This window comes from Haliotis asinina, chromosome 12, assembly GCF_037392515.1.
Source record: "Haliotis asinina isolate JCU_RB_2024 chromosome 12, JCU_Hal_asi_v2, whole genome shotgun sequence".
Classification (NCBI taxonomy): Eukaryota; Metazoa; Mollusca; class Gastropoda; order Lepetellida; family Haliotidae; genus Haliotis; species Haliotis asinina.
The window spans coordinates 55,347,621-55,367,317 of NC_090291.1; the positions used below are offsets into that span (position 1 = coordinate 55,347,621).

Here is a 19,697-nt window from a genome sequence, read left to right on the forward strand (position 1 = left end):
CTCGGGTCTGGAGGCAGAGGAACACAGCAATGGCTCCACGGAACATCCAGGAGACTGTGGCCTTTGGGGGAGGTTCCGTTATGGTATGGGGGTGCATTTCCATGAACTGCAAGTTGGATATCATTACCATCCGTGGCAACCTTAACGGTGTTCGTTACCAACAGGAGGTTCTTGACAGGGCTGTGGTACCTCATTTTGAGAACCATCCTCTGGCAACGAGACCCATATTTATGGACGACAATGCTAGACCTCACAGGGCGCATGCTGTAAATGATTTTTTGCGGCAAAATGCAATTGACAGAATTCCATGGCCTGCCATGAGCCCTGACCTCAACCCCATTGAACATTTGTGGGACTTTCTTGGCCGTCGTGTGAGGCAGAGAGACCCACCAGTCCATAATCTCAACGAATTGACGGCTGCCCTGCATGAGGAGTGGAACAGGATCCCCCAGAATCAGATCCGGAGACTCATCCAAGGAATGAGGAGGCGTCTGGAATCGGTGGTGCGTGCGCAGGGAGGACACACTAGATATTGATGAAAGTCGGTGTGCAGACTCTCAGATGACTGTTCTTTCTTTCCATGTGACATTTGTGTTAATACACCTGACAACAACGTCTGTGGATGAATAGTAAATTGTGTCCATTTTTTCATGAATTTAAGACAGTTTTAAGAATTTGGATTTCGTTGCAATAAAGCAAAGTCTTGATACTTTTTCCCTTTAAGTTGTTTGTCAGAGATCGTCTGTTGAATAAAAAAGTGTCAAACTATATCAACCCGGCATATTTTGATTGTCAGAACACTTCAAAGTTGCTCCAATAGAAAAAATTGGGGTGTTGCTTGATTAATTTCCAGGTGTATATTTTAACCTTAGAAACAGATCAACTTCCCAATGCCATTGGAATGTCCCTTAATATGATTGCATCTGAAAACATGCATATGAGAGTATTAACCAGTGTTGAATGCTGAACTTGTTCATGGAGACTAGTTATTTACTGCATTTGTTTAACTTTGCGGAAGGAGAAAATCAGGTAAGTGTGTTCGGTGTCTGCATCTTGGCCATGTTTCTTCTGTGTAAGTGTGCATGTTGTGCATCTGTTAGTACACTACCCAAATTATTCATATTTTCATCAATTTATATTTTTTTTGTCATTTTGCTTGTGTTTCTTCTGTTAGATCTACTGTATAGCATGTATTGGTTTTGAACAAAATCGCTAGTTGCAAGGAACACATTAGTGGTATGAATCTACTTTATGTATTATGTTGATTATTATTTGCATTGGTGTGTATGGTTAGCTTTGGCTGTGATGTATCCCAAAGTAGACTTAGTGGTATTTAGTGGTCAAAGATCTTGCTTCTCACACTGTGCCCCATTCTACAAACCAACCAAAGTGCTACGACCATCATATCTCTGTACCTCACATAGACTTTCAATAGTCGTAGTGGCAGAATCACATTCTGGAACTGGGCTCGGGATATGATGATTGATACCCATTCTCAGTCTCCCATGCAACCCATTGCCCAAAGCTGAATTATACCTCAAAATTTCATGTTTGTTTTTTAAAACTTCTATTTCAAATGTAGATATTGCACAATATTCAGTGTGTAGTAGTAGATGCATGTATACACAGTTCTCAGACTTGTTCTCAACTGCAGTTTATGTTTTCAATATATGACTTGTCCTCAGGATTGTAAACTGAGAGTTGCTAGGGAAACCATCCAATAATGGCATTCTCGTTATGATAAAATTAAACAATAAATGTGAGCTATCGAATACAGATTACTGAATTAACAGAGAATGTACTACAGGTCATATCTAATGTTCAAAGATTAGGAACAAATGTTGTAAACAATTAGTTTTTTAAAGTAATTAGAGTAACATTGTTCCAGAAATGAATGAGGTAATGAGTCAGTACATGGCCACTAATGTAGGCACTCTTCTTGTGCAGGACATACACGTACACACCTGGGTCTGACACCCTACAAATGCAACTTGTGCAGCTACTCCAGTGCCGACAAAAGCACCCTCATCCGACACCTGCGTACACACAACGGAGAACGGCCCTTTCAGTGCCTCATCTGTGACTTTGCCTTCACCACAAAAGCTAACTGTGAGAGGCATGTCAGGTGAGAGGATTTTCAGACTTATCAGGTCAGAATAATCAGGGCCTAGAATTTAGAAGCTCTCGTAGCGCTAAGATAGATGGAAGTGCCGTACGTTAACATTGATCTGTGACTAGCTTAGCAGAGAGAGAGCTTTGAAAATCTTGGCCCAGACTTTTACTCTCTGCCCTGAGAGTCAGCAGAATACCTGCAACTAGACCATCCTCCACCTTTCACTGGTCATTACATTAAAGGGTCATTCATTGATTCATCCCTACTTCCATAACTTGAATTAATTTGTAATAAAGAAATTATCCTGTTTGAAAAAGAAATCCCAACAATCTTCGTCATACGTCTATGTTGTATTGCTGGAAAGATAGTCTGTAATTGCTGTTTCTGGTCTGTTGTGTTCCAAACATTTGATAGAACTTTTGTCTTGAGATGTTTTATAAAGGCTTGATGATATTCTCTTCTGGAAACCAAAATTCATGGTATGTTCTATCAAGATGTGATAATCTTCATTATTTACCAGAGTCTCTGTTGATATATTTTGTCACAGTGTGTCTTGCTCACAAGGCGAATAAATACTTCATCCCCATTGTCTCACAATATTGGGGAAACAGATGTTTGGATGGGATGGGATGTATTGCATTGTTGCAATGTGATGGTGTGTGTCACTATTGATAATAATACCACTGCAATATGAAGACTCGCGTAGCAGTTGCTGAGTACCATGATGTAGTCAGACCATCAAGGTTTGAGCTTATTAATGTGTCAGGACTTCCTTGTTAGACTTCGGGTAGCTCAAATTGGAAGTGTTGATCATGATGTTGGAAATCCCAGGTTCTATTCTCCACATTGATACAATGTATGAACTATTTCTAGTGCTCCTGCTCCAGGATATTTCAGTAATGTTAAAAGCATTGTGGACACTCAATCACTCTCTTCTTCTTATGACAGAAAGAAGCATGGCAAGCTAATGAAGGAAGACATTGAGCAGTCCATTGGCTACAACAAATATGTGATGGACACAGCATCAAGTATGGATGCCTTCCACTCCCCCGATACAGTCTGTAAGTACTGTGGCATTGACTTCAAGTTCTTCCGCGCCCTCAAGCACCACCTCCGGTCTCACAGCAGCTGCCGCCAAAAGCCCTTCCTGTGCCAGAGATGTGATGTTGGATTCTCCACCAAGGCTAACTGTGTCCGACACATCCAGAAACAGCACTTGGAGGTTGGCCAGCACCAAATTGAGGGCTTGATCCACATCAATGAGCCTTCCATGATGGATGAAATAGAGCGAGTGACCAGCGACAGTCAGGAGTCAGCCAGTCCAGCTAGTCTCTCCAGTACTGGTAACTTCCAGGTGAGGAAACAAGATGATTGGGTTCCCTTGGAGGTACATTCTACAGAATGTATTTGAACAAGCAGTAGACTTTCAGGCCCAACACTGTTCAATGCCATGTTTTGACCAGAAATGATACATGAAAGTGGTGTTTGACATCCATACTGACAAGCCTTTTAACATTGAGTCTCCAAAAATATCTGTTGTCCTTACAGTGAGTAAGAAAGTAGAGAATACTAAACTATGTCCCTTGTAATGCCATATTTATGAAACAAGTGAATGGTTTGGTATCTAACCTGCCAACAGGTGTAAAGTTATAGGATGTTATAAAGATTATATATGTGTGTATGATGCTACTATTGTGATGCTGACCTCCCGGTATGTGTGATGCTACTATTGTGATGCTGACCTCCCGGTATGTGTGATGCTACTATTGTGATGCTGACCTCCCGGTATGTGTGATGCTACTATTGTGATGTTGACCTATCGGTGTGTGGCAGGTTTCCCCGAGTCCCCCTGCAGCACACAAGGTGGAGCCTGTTCTCCCCCACTCCTCTATGTTGGTGAAGCTGGAGCCACACCTCACCTGCACCCAGCCTCTAGACTTCAGCCTGATGAACTCTCCCTTCACCTCCACACCGGGGCTCAGCCGCAGCGACCAGCCAATGGATCTGTCCATCAAGAAGAGGTCACCTTCACCAAATGCATCTGCGGTATGTCTTATGTTGCTGTACTCAGAACTTGCTTCTACAGGAATTATTTCTTGTGTTAGACTTTTCTGTTGACTTGAGAAGATGTGGACCTCATCGACACTGACTGTGATTCGCATTATATGTACATACCCAGTACACCATTAAATGAAATTCACTTGCTCACACTCATAATTATTATACTGAGTATGTATAACAAGCATTTCCAGGCTTCATATCGACACAGTCTGATGAATATTCATCTGGATAACATAAATGGCTTGACACATTGCAAAAATACAGCGTTTTTTGTTTTCCATTTTGAGACCATACAATAATTTTATATTCCATCATGACAGTTAGTAATAATTCTACTTTCAGCACTTAAAATCAGCCCTGCAGAGCGGTGAGCTGCCCAACAGGTCCTTGCAGTTTTCCCCTCCAGGGTCTGACCATAGTCAGAAAGACGAACCAGACGAGGATGACTTGGTGCTTGTCAGTGACAACAACAACAACAATGACAAGCCAAGCTGGGAGATGTCGCCACTGTCCATGAAGGAGAAACGCAACAGGGAGGCCAAGAGGATAGCATTCATGGCCAAATACAGGATGCACTCCCCCAACTCAGGTACAGCCACTTCAGAGAGTGAGTGAGTGAGTGAGTGAGTTGAGTTTTACGCCGCACTCAGCAATATTCCAGCTATATGGCGGCGGTCTGTAAATAATCGAGTCTGGACCAGACAATCCAGTGATCAACAACATGAGCATCGATCTGCGCAATTGGGAACCGATGACATGTGTCCACCAAGTCAGCGAGCCTGACCACCTGATCCCGTTAGTCGCCTCTTACGACAAGCTGAGTCGCCTTCTATGGCAAGCATGGGTTGCTGAAGGCCTATTCTACCCTGGGACCTTCACGGGTCGCCACTTCAGAGAGATATCTGTCCTACTAACACAGAAACAGTGACAGCCAATAGCAATCTGTGAAAGGTCATGTCGCGATTACTACACACTTTAAAATGGGGGGCTTTTGTGTCTGCCTTAACATATTAACAAAAGTGTTTTCTGTGAAATATTTCATTTTCAGAGTCTAAGTTTCAGTATAGAGAGAAGTGTACTGTCTTGAATATGGATAAATCAGTACTTGCTCAGTTTTAGCCAGAATTGAAGGCATCTAATTTGTGAAATTAAGTGTACTGGATATCCACTGCATTCACTATAAACCATGGAATTCAGCATAGATGGCCTAACCATAAGGCTTTTTAACATGCCAAAGGTGGATTTTTTCAACACATCCTGACGCTTACCTCATTTGATTTACAGGATGTTGTGATAAAACTGGAATGATGCTGAATACAGCATCATGATCATCTTAGTGACTGCATGATGTGAACATCTACTGAATGTAATAATGTCTTGTTTCTAGGTGGAGATTCTGTGTCCGACCTTGCATCCGTCCACAAGATCCTCAACAACACGGGAGCCTACAAGTTCAACATGTTCCTTGGAGCCAGCTGTGAACCTGAGGAGGAGAACAAGATGACAGCCTTCAGGAAGCAGCTGATAAACACTGCAATCCACAAGCACACCTCCCCGTGTGATTCTCCAACTGCCGATGCCAACAGGGGGTCCCCGAACAAGGGCTCAGCAGAGTCAGATGTGCAACTCCTGGCTCAGTCATACAGAGAGGATGTCAGGAGCAACATAAAGGAGCTGCAGCAGCAGGACGAGGAGGACGATGAAGAGGGGAATGTGGTTGACGAGGAAGAGGAAGACGAAAATGGGGAGGAATCTGGGTTCATTGATGACCAGGGAGAAATGGATTCCAGCAAGCATGGCTTGGATCTCGATGTAAGTTCAGGTTGAATGCATATCAGCATGATTTCATCAACTATTGTGTCTGCTAGATCTAAAACATCAGTGCTCATCTTATTTATCTGCTGAAACCGATTCTGTCAAGTACTAAAGGCAGTATAAATAGTGGAACTAACAACTCACAACATACTATGACAAGGTTTTGGTCTTGCATGTTCATTTAAACTTGGAGCTTTCTGTAAAACCTGAACACTATCATGAATATTTTGTTCCCGAAGACTGTTTTTCAAAGCTAGAGATAAGTTGGTCCTGAAGTTGTTAACTTTTTCTCAGGAGGAACACGATCTTAGCAATGGACTGTTCCCTGAAACGCCAGTGAAGAAGAAACGTAATTCCTACGCCGACTCCCCTCACAAGCTGGCCTGTCCTTACTGTCCTCGGTCTTTCCCCTGGGTCAGCTCCCTCAACAGGCACTTGCTCACACACACAGGTGAGGAATCCTTAATTATGTAAAAGCACCTGCTCACACACACAAGGTAGGTATCCATGTTAACATCCATGGTAACTATATGACAAGCACCTGCTAACACACGTGTGGAATCCATGGTAACTATAAGACAAGCACCTGCCAACACGTTTGGAATCCATGATAGCCATGTGACAAGCACCTGCTCACATTTTTGTCCCGACTACACAGTTCAATGTCCAGTCTTATATGTTGATCCTCCAGGCCAGAAACCATTCAAGTGTCCGCGATGTCCAGTAACCTTCTCCACCAAGTCCAACCGAGAACGACACCTGATACGCAAACACGGGGTGAACATGTTGGACCCAGCTTCCCGACAGACCATGGACAGACCATACAAGTGTCATCTTTGTGTCTTCAGCTCCTTCTCAACTGAAAGTAGGTCCAGGAGTAGCTAGATTTGTTTTTATATGTGGGAAAAACATTAAGTTTATGAATATATACTTCTGTAATGTTTGTATCTTAAGGAATTTGTGGGCTGAAGATATATCCCGGAACCTGTACATGGCAGTATCTGTTGTGACATTCATGGAATGTTGCGAAAAGGTTTTTTGGGTGCATTAAATTACAATACCCAAAGAGATGAAACTGAGCTTTACATTAATGGCTGTGAAGTCAGTTCAGTTATCAGATGGCTAGCAGTTGTGAAATTAGTTGTAAAGAAGCAGTACATTGGTGTTTTGATTAGACCCCTCATTGAAGGTCTTGTTCCAGGCAACTTGTTGAAGCACTATCAGGAAAGACACAACGGGGTGAAGCCCGAACCAGTGCCAGAGGGATACCCTGTAGAAGGAATGGAGAGTGAAGCAGGCAAAGGCATGGACAACGATGATAGCTTCTCTGATGATGACACAAACATGGTGAGGAGCACATTCAGATACTGCAAAGAATTCATTTCTGACATCACTGGAAATTTTATCAACACATAGCAAGACTGTATTGTATGTTCAATTTGTCTGTTTAATTGTACACAAAATATATATTTCAAAATCGTTTTTCAGATCTCTGTCAAGTCCCATGATGCATTGCCAGGTACCAGTCCTGTTGATAGCGGCTCTGATCTGGAACAGTCAAAAGCTGATATGTCCGACTACAGTTCCTTCATCCAACAGTACACTTCAGCAGAACTCGAAGGTCAAGGTCAAGGTGACGATGAAGATGATGATGAAGACATCATTACCTCAGCAGGATCTGGTGAGCGACAAACAAACCCAGAGCGAGACAATTACAATGTGGACAAAATCAAACATTGCTGGAAATGTGGAAAATCCTTCCCATCACGTAAGATGCTAGTTCGTCATCTGAAGGAACATAATATCGACCTGCCCTTCAAGTGCTATCTCTGTGATGCCTCATTCGACCACAGGAAGGAGTGCCTGCTTCATCAGGAGAAACACCACTCTCGGGACTGGACCATCCTGCGGGAGAAGAACAGTGTGGACGACATTGACTGCTTTGCCTCCAAGATGGATGTGGTGGTGGAGCGTCATTGCCGGGCTGGGAATGGAATCCTGGTGGACGACAATGACGAGGAAGATGGTGGCGAGGAAGCCATTGAGTCTGTCACATCCGATTACAACCAGAGGAAGGTCTACTGCTCTCTGTGTCCGAAACGCTTCTGGTCACTGCAGGATCTCCGGCGACACATGCGCTCTCATACAGGTGAGTCTTAATTTCAGGGTGTTTGATTTACCTTTTAGTTCAGAGTGAAATTTACTGGTACATTGTACTTTGTAGAACCTTAGGAGAATGGTGAGTTGTCTCCCTTAAAAGTTCTTGTTCAACCTATGTTGAATATAGCATCCTGTATGTTCTTGTATACCACGATGTCCTTATTCTTATACAGAAAGGGGAGTTATGTCCCCTGAAGGTACTTGTTTATTCCAGTAATGTTTAATAATTACTACATGACATATGGTTTCTTATGTACCGCCTTGTATTGTGCTGCTGTAGGAGAGCGCCCCTTTGAGTGTGACGTATGTCAGAAAAGGTTCACCCTGAAGCACAGTATGATGCGACATCGCAAAAAGCACCTGCCTGGCTCTCTTTCCCGCTCCCTCTCGCCTGCATTCAGTGACGATGAAGACAGTGTGCATAATGAGGAAAATGTTCTGCCTGGTCAGTGTTTATGTAGATTACCAACTCATTCTTTGTATATCAAGATCACCATGCCTCACTAACTGTATATCATTGAGCCCCACTGTATGTCACCATGTTCCACTGTGTGTCATTTGCCCCACTGTATGTCATTGTGTCAAGAATTGATCTTCAGCAACCCATTCTTATCATAAGAGGCAATGAACAGAATTAGATGGTCAAGCTCTCTGTCTTGGTTGACACATGTTATCGTACCCAAATTCCATAGGTTGATGTTCATGTTGTTCATCACTGGATTGTCTAATCCAGTCTTAATAATTTATACAGACTGACGCCGTATAGCTTTAATATTGCTAACTGTGACGTTAAACACCCAATAAACAAACATTGTGACCCCGTTTTTAGTTACTGGATCCTTGAGAGTGTTATCGAACCCTAGTCTAGTCACTGGCTGTAACTTCAAACTTAGGATTATTCTGCAATTCCAGTTTTCTCAAATCAAGAGGTATTTTACCATTGTCATGAAGTATTACATTCAATACATCAACAGAGCTCTTCCTCTTTATGTTATAAGTACAATAACTAAACATACCGCTACTAAGTCTGCAAGTTAGTTTATCTATACAGTTAGATCCAATCTAGGATTATTGTCACCAGTGGAAAAGTTAACACCTATAATCAGTGCATGAAACTCTTAAAAACAGTCGGGAAGCCCACAGGGCATACAAATAAAAGCTGTTGCTGGCCCTGTCAACATGTAACCAGCCCTGTATTAAATATAGGAAACTGAGATATGGTGTTAAAATAAAGTAATTCATGAATTACTTGTAGTGAGGTAAGCTTCAAGTTGTAAGCCCGCCATGAAACTAGCAATCAGCAGGCCGCCGGGCAGACTCTATTTCTTACGCTACTATAACATTGTCAGCTGAGCATGTGGACATATTGCCTGGAAGTAATAACAGCCATTATATTTCAGGACCTGGTCGAGGGAGAAGTGCGCTTCGTTACCATCTGACCACAAACACAAGGAGAGACAGCCCTGTATGTACATGTTGCCTGAAACTAAACAATCTTTCAGTTACACTTTGGATAAGATGATGAAAGCAGGCACTGAATTTCATTTTAAAACTATTTTTGAATTATGAAAGTGTTTACTAGCTGTATTTTTCATTTTGTGCTGTGTCACAGTTTGTTTTTTCCTCATAACCTTGATTCTGAGATAAGTTTTTGAAAGCCTCTTTGACCCTTAGAATGGATCTTTGGTAACCTATGCTTGTTGTAGGAGATGACTAACAGGATTGGGTGGTCAGGCTCGCTGATTTTGTTGTCACATGTCATTGTATCCCAGATGTGTAGATCGGTGCTCATGCCGTTGATCACTGGATTGTCCATTGATGGTTATTTGCACACTACCACCACATAACTGGAATATTGCTGAGTGTGGTGTTAAACAACAACCCAACCAAACCTAATTGTTCAGTTTCTCTTTGACAAATGTCATTGTTACACTGCCTTTTGCTGCAGGTGTTTGTACCTGAGAGGACCTCCGCCAGCATGGTGCCTCAAATGAACGGGGGAAGCGACGACGGCCATGACAGGGATGATGACATTTTGCACAACCTCCTGGGAGTAGATGAGTCCACCATCAACACTATGTTGGACTCTGCTGACTCTGCAGCCAAGATGCTGGGCTTCAAGTGAAATAACATGAAAATGAAGACTCCATGTGGAGAAAAGTGTGTTCCATGAAAATTGTCTGAACTGGTTGAAGCCTTTTTGAGAGACAGATAACACAAGTTATCAAATAACAGATCCAGTAATTAAGCAAGTGAGGTCATCTACCAGGAACTACATCCAAAAGACTATTCACTAATATATCTGCGTTGGGGTTTTCTGCAGTGTGGGTGATGTTGTAGACAACTCATTTGGGACTATTTGACATTTCAGGCAGTTTAAATAGCAGCTCTATACAGAAGCATTTTGGAAAGTTAGCTCTTTGGGAAAAAATATGACTAAAACATTAATTATTGCCTTCATGTGTTTCTATAAAGTCATCATAAAATTCCTATTCCTTATCTTTTCACACTTGTTTACAGAGAAGTTACACTACAGGTTACAACACCTGGATGTCAGGTGACTGACTTGACTGAGAATGCCATAATCTACCCCTGCTGAATATAGTATTTTTTCTTGGCATAATTAAACCTTGGTGAAGCTGGAGTGATGGGGGGTTGCCCTCGGTATTGTCACCAGTGTACAGAGTTAGAGCTGGCAGGTCAGATGCCATCTTGAAACATCCCAACCTTCCATAACCCGGACGGAATTGTTTAGCATTAGACAAACTGTTTCCCTGCTGATTTAAACCAAAGCCAGGATATGTATATCTTGCAATATGCAAATATTATCAGTTGTATGCTTTTTACATACAGAGAATTTTTGCTTGTACAAGTTGAATGTAACTCTATGAGTTTGGGAGGAATGTGTCTTAGAGTATAAGCTGAATTATATACCAGCATTATGATGTGGTTACAATGAATCTTTATAGCATGGTTGAGTGTGCAGCATTACTAACTTGTTACATTGTAATACTGCTGTTGATACATTTTGTTACTTTATATCTGTTTACTATTCGGGACAGTATCCTACTTGGTGAACTTGTTATGTGTGTATATATTTGTATGGACTTGTGAAACATTCCCTATTTACTACTGGTATAGTGTATATTGTGTTATTATGGTCCTTGTCTCATGTGAATATGCCTTAAATTCGTCCAGTTAGAGATAATCATTGAAGAACTTGTTAATTTATACACTTGATAATTTCCCAAGGAATATATATTTATTTGGTTATTATCATCATACAGACATCATTCCACAGATTGTGATTTTATTACTGTAAATATTTATTTTATATTTTCATATTTAATGAAATTGTCACTTTTACAAATATTTTTGTATTCATTACACATATGCTGTGGATGCTGGGAGCATCTAGATATGTCCGTGTCAGAGAAATGATCTGAAGAGTAGACTAGGTTGTCAAAGTGCCTTGAGACGTACAGCTGTGTCCCTATACTGTTTCAGTGTGTCTTACACAGGGCACTAACCTCAGTTGTCGTTTCTTCTTTTTACTACCTAGATTGTACCTAAACTTTGCATATGTTCAGGAGGGATTTAGTGCTATAAGGTTATCCCATCAAATTTCAAATTGGTTGACTGTTCCAAGTTTTGCTGTGGTTTACAATATGTGTGTAGTATGAGAAAAGCTTCACATGTTTCATATGTGGGATTATCTACGTTTGGATTAGCTTCATCAAAATAGCGTAGAATGGATAGAATGAATTTTCTTGATTTATTTGTTTGAACTGCAGGTTTTAGGAATTGCCACAATCATATTTCATGCAGTTCTAGCGCTGTGTGTCCTGCTCTCCCAAAGGTTTGTCACAGAGTGTGATTTGTGAATGATTGAGGTGTAGGATCAGGCCCAAGTATTTCATCAGCATTACAGGAGTTTTCACACTTTGTTTATAGATTTAGTATTGCTCATATTTTGGGGATGTCAAACTCAGTTTTGCAATAATTTCATCTTTTTTTCATCCCACTTTCCTAACTTTTTCAAATAGTATTACAGTTTTTACTCCTCCGACGGTCGTTACAGACAAAACTAGATTTAGATGTTTTGCGTTTTATAAATGGCTTGAAGATAGTATTGGAATATGCATAATGTATGGGAGTGTTTTTAACTTATCACACAAGTGTTCAGTGCCTATAGTGTGGCAGAAGATTAGCTTTGTATTGTCAGCATTTACAGCATAAATGAAATTCTTCAATCATAATGAAATATATTTTTTTGTTTTGTAGGCTACTTTTTGATTGAGAAATTCATGTTAATATTTTGCAATATGTGTTTGATCTGTTGTGTATTTGTTGTGTTTTTTACAAATTTAGAGATCTGAGACTTAGTATTTGGCAAATGTTCAGTGTCACAATTAGACAGTTATTGACATGGTATACCAAAGCCCCCTGTTTTTCACCTCCTATATAGTCTGAATTTTGAAAATTGATAGAATGGCCAAGCTGGTGTCAGTTGTCTCATATTCAAGCAGTTCTGCCATTGAATGTTTAATTTTCATTTTGATGACAATTTCCTTATTCAAAATTGAGAAAAACTTATGTTTGTGTTAATGCTTCAAATACAGAGTGAACGTATATTTATTGGCTGGAGTGATCGGTTTAAGTGATGCATACAGTTGTACCGTGTTTGTTTATTATAAGTGTTTTTGTGAAGTAAGTAGCTGCAATTGTGTGTCCGTTCTTGCCGAGAGCGCAGTTGCCTCAGTCGTCTAAGGTGCCCTTATCCACTGTACTGAGTTGAGTCAGAGACGTAGGGTTTTGAGTTCAAATCTGATATCTAGGTAACTGTACTCAAGGGTTTCACCCCATAGTCATCTCAGACTGGTGTGAGTTCTGGCCGCCGACACATAATTTGACTAGAAAACTGTTCAAGGTGGCATTAAACTCAACTCACTCACTCACTCACTCACTCAACAACTGCTATCTGTAAGCTGTATGGTATTCCCAATATAGTTCCTCTGTACGGCTTCAACAGACTACAGCAGACATGTGAGTGGAGGTAGACTGGTATCTGGAGTGGTATAACAGTGATGGTGGCCCTGCTGAGGTTACTGTTCATTGGCTGAGTGGAGGTAGTTTTATGTCACTACTGTTACCACATACAGCCAACTGAACAGTGATTGTACACCAGTTGACACAACTATGGAAGCTTTCTGATCAGGTTTAATACAACATACAGTATGATAGCTGAAACATAGGTTTCTCAACGATACAGTATGATAGCTGAAACATAGGTTTCTCAACGATACAGAAATGATAGTGGAATTAGAATTTACAAGGGCAATAAAATGAAATACATGACAATTTGACAGTACAATGAACAGTGAAAGCTAAAACTGTGAAAATAGAAATCTGTCACACAATTAATTAAATTGTGTTTTTTTAAAGTGTTTTTTAAGTATAAGGATTGTTTAGTATACATATTGAAGTTTATGCAGAAGTGGAAGATATGATAATCATTCGCTAATATTGAAGCCTAGACAGTTTTATTAGTTGAGGCTCAATCCTGGGAGTTTGTACTAAAGTGTTCTTTACCACCAAAATAATTCACTATTCAGTGTCCATCACATGTCTGTGTTTTGTCAGAGAGATATGTGGCGTATAAATCAGTTATCTACCTTCCAATCAATCAATCAGTGCCAAGCCGTTAACCAAATATTTTTATACCATCATGTGATCTGATCATGTGACATATTGCCACGATGTGTTGTCATAATTCTCGCAGTTGTGTTGGATATTTGTGACCAAATCACCATTAATTGATTTTCATGACCAGGTTTTGAAGAATAACCACATGGTAAGCTCATACCTGAACTTGTTGTTCAGCGTCGCATTCCAAGGGCCATAAGTATTCTTGTCATATCACTTCACAGATGCAACTCAATTTTTAAAACTATGCACAGATAACAAATTATCTACCATGCACTAATATTTTATTTCCTTTCAACCTACTGACCAAATGATTCACTGTCCAGCTCCGTTACCCTAAAATTCCCATGTGACTGGCCTTAGTCACATACTCATGTGTTTGAAATCTTAAAATTGAAGTGAGTTAACTCTTAAATTTATACAGGAGAGAGTGTTAGGGAGTTTGCAGGTGATATAGATGACTGGTGAACCACAGTATAAGCAGTCAGTAAGATTTGACATGCCATTTTAAAGTATTATGCAAATTATACTGCTCAAGATTTGATGAAAATACTAAGATACTTCATACTATATGATCTTTATTTTATACCTTGATGGTGTTGAGTGTTGCTCATAATATCAAACATTGGGTTGCCAGAACTTGATTATTTACAGACCTCTGTCATTTGGCTGGAATACTGCATGTCTTGTGTTACAAACAAACCAATCATTTGAACAGATATAAATGGATTAATTACAGAATATCAGGGCTTGATTCAAGAAATGTTCACCTACAAGCACCAGGTGCAACCTGAGATGAAAACCTACTTACACTGACCAAATTTCAGTTGTGCTGCTTGGGTATGGGATGAATGAGATATGTTGTTGAATTGTTTAGATGCTTTATTCAGAGTTTTACCCACTCAGAAAGTGACTTGCACCTGGTGCAAGTTAGACTAATATCTAGGTTGCATTTTGTGTCATTGGGTTGCACCAGTGCAAGTACCAAAGCACTATATCAAGCCCTGAATATAGTTTGCGCATCCCGATTGAAAGTTAAATAGTGTACTTAGATATTTTGTCATTGTAACAAATGTACATTGTGATATTAAATCTGTGATTTAGGGCAAATTGACACCATAATTAGTCTAAAGCATGTATTGTAAACATTATTACCACATACAAAAACCATTTGTTAATGGCCAGCGATGGTCAGACAGTATTTGAGCTGTTTCACATACAGTAAACTTCTAAAATATTCATCTGTTATTCATTCTAAGTATTGATAACCTTCCTTAAGTATTCACACCAAAGATATTACTAGAATACAGTATTAATATTGACCAATGTCAAGTTGTGAGCATGAACTGAGTGCTGTTGTACAAAGCGATCTTACGGCAAAGGTGATTGTGAGGCCTATACCTTAACATAGACTTTGACAGTCACAGGGTCATAGGGTTAAGATGATCATAAGTCCTGTGCCTTAACATAGTCTTTGACAGTCATGGAGTTAAGATGATCATAAGCCCTGTGCCTTAACATAGTCTTTGACAGTCATGGGGTTAAGATGATCATAAGTCCTGTGCCTTAACATAGTCTTTGACAGTCATGGGGTTAAGATGATCATAAGTCCTGTGCCTTAACATAGTCTTTGACAGTCATTGGGTTAAGATGATCATAAGTCCTGTGCCTTAACATAGTCTTTGACAGTCATTGGGTTACGGTGATCGTAAGTCCTATACCTTAACATAGTCTTTGACAGTCATAGGGTTATGATGATCGTAAGTCCTATACCTTAACATAGTCTTTGACAGTCATGGGGTTAAGATGATCATAAGTTCTGTGCCTTAACATAGTCTTTGACAGTCATTGGGTTACGGTGATCGTAAGTCCTATACCTTAACATAGTCTTTGACAGTCATGGGGTTAAGATGATCATAAGTCCTGTGCCTTAACATAGTCTTTGACAGTCATTGGGTTACGGTGATCGTAAGTCCTATACCTTAACATAGTCTTTGACAGTCATAGGGTTATGATGATCGTAAGTCCTATACCTTAACATAGTCTTTGACAGTCATAGGGTTATGATGATCGTAAGTCCTATACCTTAACATAGTCTTTGACAGTCATTGGGTTACGATGATCGTAAGTCCTATACCTTAACATAGTCTTTGACAGTCATAGGGTTATGATGATCGTAAGTCCTATGCCTTAACATAGTCTTTGACAGTCACAGGGTTATGATGATCGTAAGTCCTATGCCTTAACATAGTCTTTGACAGTCACAGGGTTATGATGATCGTAAGTCCTATGCCTTAACATAGTCTTTGACAGTCACAGGGTTATGGTCATGATAAGTTCTATACATTAATATAGACCTATGACAGTCGACAGTCGTAATGGTGTTACAGCATTGCACAGCAGCACCCAGATGCTTAATGCTTGCTACTTTCTACATATGTGTCAGAGTATTTCCTATCTGAGTCTATGATGTTTCTGATGTTCACCTTATGACAGTCTTCACTGTACAGAGTGTCAACAGCAAGAACCCTGTACAGGTTGATTTATCCTAAACAGAAAAACTGAAGATAACTGTTTGAGGGATGTTTGTGTGTTTGAGACTTAGTAGACAATTTTACTAAACCTCCCCTATAATGTTCATGATCCCTACTTTATTGTTCAGTATGTAGAAACCTACACAATGCTGTTCAGTATATGTACTATTCCAAGCACAGGTAAGCATCTCTTTTCATGTAGGATGATGTGCATCTATTGTACATCACAATGCAAGAATCAAGTGTCTAGTTATGAGCAGGTTAGTTTCTTTGTAAAAGTGTGTAGTAACAGTTTGCTTTCATTCTAAAGCTTAGTGATTCACTTAATTGTGAAGAAATGGACAAGATTGACATGCTTGTCTTGAATGTTGTTTCTTCATCATCAGTGTGAGGTGGCAGTTTAGTGGTTTTGATTCCAGAACAGATAAGAAAGGTGCTTGTACCACCTGTAGGCTGGTGTGGAGATGCACACTTATCTCCCTTCCTCTGTCTGGCAGCTAAAAACTACAGAGGTTATCTGCACTCGTCAGGTTGTGTTAAATACAACAGTCTATTTTCAGTATATTACCATGAAGATGTCTGACCTATTTACACACAGTCCTGTCTTTGCCAAAAGCCAAATATAGTGTTTGAACTACTTTAAAATTTGGAGATCAGTTAGATTTAAAGTTGAAAACACAAACACACAATGGTATTAATCTTTTGTTGTAAAAGTAGTGCATTTAGAAAGTCCTCCTAACATCTGTTTAAAATATGTTTATAGTTCATTGACTAGGTTGCTTTTTTTCACTTCAATGAAAAGTTTGGTTTTTTTAGTTTATTGTTTGAAAGAGGTGTATATTGTGCAGCCTCCTGGATGTGTGTGTTCCTGCCAAGCTGCTGTCTAACCATGTCACTCTGATACAGTCCTATAACAACACAACACCATTGTGACAGGTCTTGCTATAACACTGTCAAATCTCACAGTCCAGTATAGTATAAGTGATGATCATCCTTAAAAAACCAAACCATAACACCAAATGGTGGTCAAGTGCAAAACCTTGAGTAGCACCAACATAGAATTATATAACCACTGGTTTCTGATTTTGAAGACTTCTTCATCTATATAGAGGTGTAGCTGTGTGTGTGTTAACTTAATTTATGTGTATCATTCTGCTGAGTGACCTGTTATTTATTTGTTGGTTGACTAGTCTAGACACAGTATTGTTCCTTTGTTGGCTGTAGCGTTAACCATTGACTGCCATGTTACAGGGAGAGACATTCCTATACACCTTCAGCCTCTGTTGAGGCAGTTAGACCAATGGCTTGTCCAGAACCAGACTTCAGGTGTTACCATGGACACAGGCACGTGATGCTGAAATACTGACCAGATAATATTGTAATGATGGTATGGATAGTGTGATCTCATTTCATGTATACAAACTGTGAAATTACTCCTAATGACCTAATTGTGATGATGGTTTACACCTACAAAACACATATCAGATACATAGGGATTTTATATCAATGTTTAAATAAATATTTGTCATTTTATAATTTAGGTCATATAAATACTTTTGATAATCATATTTACCAGTGTTTATGGTACTTTTTCCATATCGTTTCTGTTCATTATTTGCATCAAGTGCCTAAAGCTAGGTATTGGTCCAGATGGACAAGTATTTTCGTTCTGAAAAAGCATATTTTGTAGATCATTTGCTATGCTATCAGCTTGACAACATTCCCAGTGACAGCAGAATCTGTCGTATTGTGCTGATCACCTTGTGTTGATGAAAGGTATGGAAATGTTGAGTAAAAACATGGATTCAGGCAACAATTGTTGACTTATTGTCTTGTAGGCAGATTATGCTGTGTATGAAATTACATTCCAAACTATTGTTAGGGTTTTTGATTGTTTACATTAAAAATGTATCAGTTTTTACACTGACGAGATTCAGTTCCTTCCTGTTCATATGTTACTGATGTGTATTACGCCATGGTTTGGATCGTCTCTCGCTGCAGTATTTTGTACTGTGTCATAGATCAGCGTTACATTGGAGAAGAGTTCAACCTGTCTTTGTCCAGATCCATTGTCTCTGAAATATCCCAAATCATGAAGTAAATTCTTAACACAGCACATTCATATTGTTATTTCTTCCCATCAGTATGCATGACAAGGAAGGGGGAATCACATGGCACATCATCTGTCATAACCTTGGTTGCAGTATTCCACAAATATGATGGCAGGGGACACCAGAAATGGGCTTCACACATTGTAACCATGTGGGGCGTCGAACCCGGGTCTCCAGCATGTGTGAATGCTTTAATCATTAGGATACCTTACAACCCCTGTACAATCTGTACAGATTTGTCTTCTTTCGTGATGTCGGAGGCTCATTATCCAGTCTGTCATATTGGTCATATATTGCTAAGTTCTGTGTTAAACACCACACCAAGCCCAGAATGATGATGGGTCAAATCCCATCTTCCCTTGTTTATGTTGGGTGTGTGCCACCACCATGCAAGACCTGTCTTTCACCAAAGTGCTAAACATCTGAGATATCATTTAGAGCTTTCCTCTCACATTAGAAGAAGAGGAATTCAAAGCCTTGTGCAGCCCAGCTCACTCGCAAAGGTTGTCCACACGCAGTTTTTGGACTTATATACATTTAGATTATTTGATTTATAATGATCACTCAGTCCTTCACAACTTAGATGAAAAAACAATTTTTTTCCACTGATTCAAAACATTTTTGAGGAATTTCTGTCACAGATAGATACAGGCGTTCTTTTAATGACTCTATCGAAATGTAAGACCACGCTACATATCATCCCCACTGCAGGGCTGCTTGGTTTCAGCATCTACATAGGTGCTTGTGTGGCCAAGTGGTTAAAGTGTCTGCTTGTCACGCCAAAAGCCTGGGTTTGATTTCCATACCGAATTACTATGTGTCCACCCATTTCCGTGGCCCCCCGCCGTGAAACAGCGGACATTGTGCTAAAACATCGTTATATCCAACTAATTTACCCATGCAGCATCTACACCAGGTTCTGTTAAGAAAGCACTCCGTGGATGACCATGGCAAAGAGGCGCGCCGAGTAAGTAATGTTTGTTCAATGAGAACATTGTCCAGAGTTGACAGTCATAAAGTGACACGTCTGTAAAGGCAAACACACCATCCCTTCGCGGGTATTGCTGACCTCTATATCCAAGTACAATCCTCCCTTTAGAACGTCTATGCATATACAGGGACACTCTAGGGCACTTGGGTTTCCCGAACTTTCCCCATTGTCGGTCTAATCTTCAGATATTGGATGACTTATCACGA

The 19,697-nt window shown here is 40.0% G+C and overlaps 1 protein-coding gene across 1 annotated transcript in view; it reads left to right on the plus strand.

The window, feature by feature from the left end:
* The window catches only part of LOC137258533 (ras-responsive element-binding protein 1-like), a 32,171-nt gene extending 13,669 nt beyond the window's left edge, over nucleotides 1-18,502 (plus strand). Inside the window, exons 7-18 of the mRNA XM_067796243.1 lie at nucleotides 1,948-2,125; nucleotides 3,062-3,467; nucleotides 3,947-4,159; nucleotides 4,517-4,763; nucleotides 5,562-5,986; nucleotides 6,284-6,440; nucleotides 6,681-6,854; nucleotides 7,191-7,336; nucleotides 7,478-8,138; nucleotides 8,430-8,594; nucleotides 9,550-9,614; nucleotides 10,098-18,502. Of these exons, the coding sequence (XP_067652344.1) occupies nucleotides 1,948-2,125; nucleotides 3,062-3,467; nucleotides 3,947-4,159; nucleotides 4,517-4,763; nucleotides 5,562-5,986; nucleotides 6,284-6,440; nucleotides 6,681-6,854; nucleotides 7,191-7,336; nucleotides 7,478-8,138; nucleotides 8,430-8,594; nucleotides 9,550-9,614; nucleotides 10,098-10,274 (3,014 nt within the window). The 3' untranslated portion in view covers nucleotides 10,275-18,502. The remainder of the gene's footprint in view (nucleotides 1-1,947; nucleotides 2,126-3,061; nucleotides 3,468-3,946; nucleotides 4,160-4,516; nucleotides 4,764-5,561; nucleotides 5,987-6,283; nucleotides 6,441-6,680; nucleotides 6,855-7,190; nucleotides 7,337-7,477; nucleotides 8,139-8,429; nucleotides 8,595-9,549; nucleotides 9,615-10,097) is intronic.
* The last annotated feature ends 1,195 nt before the right edge of the window (nucleotides 18,503-19,697 follow it).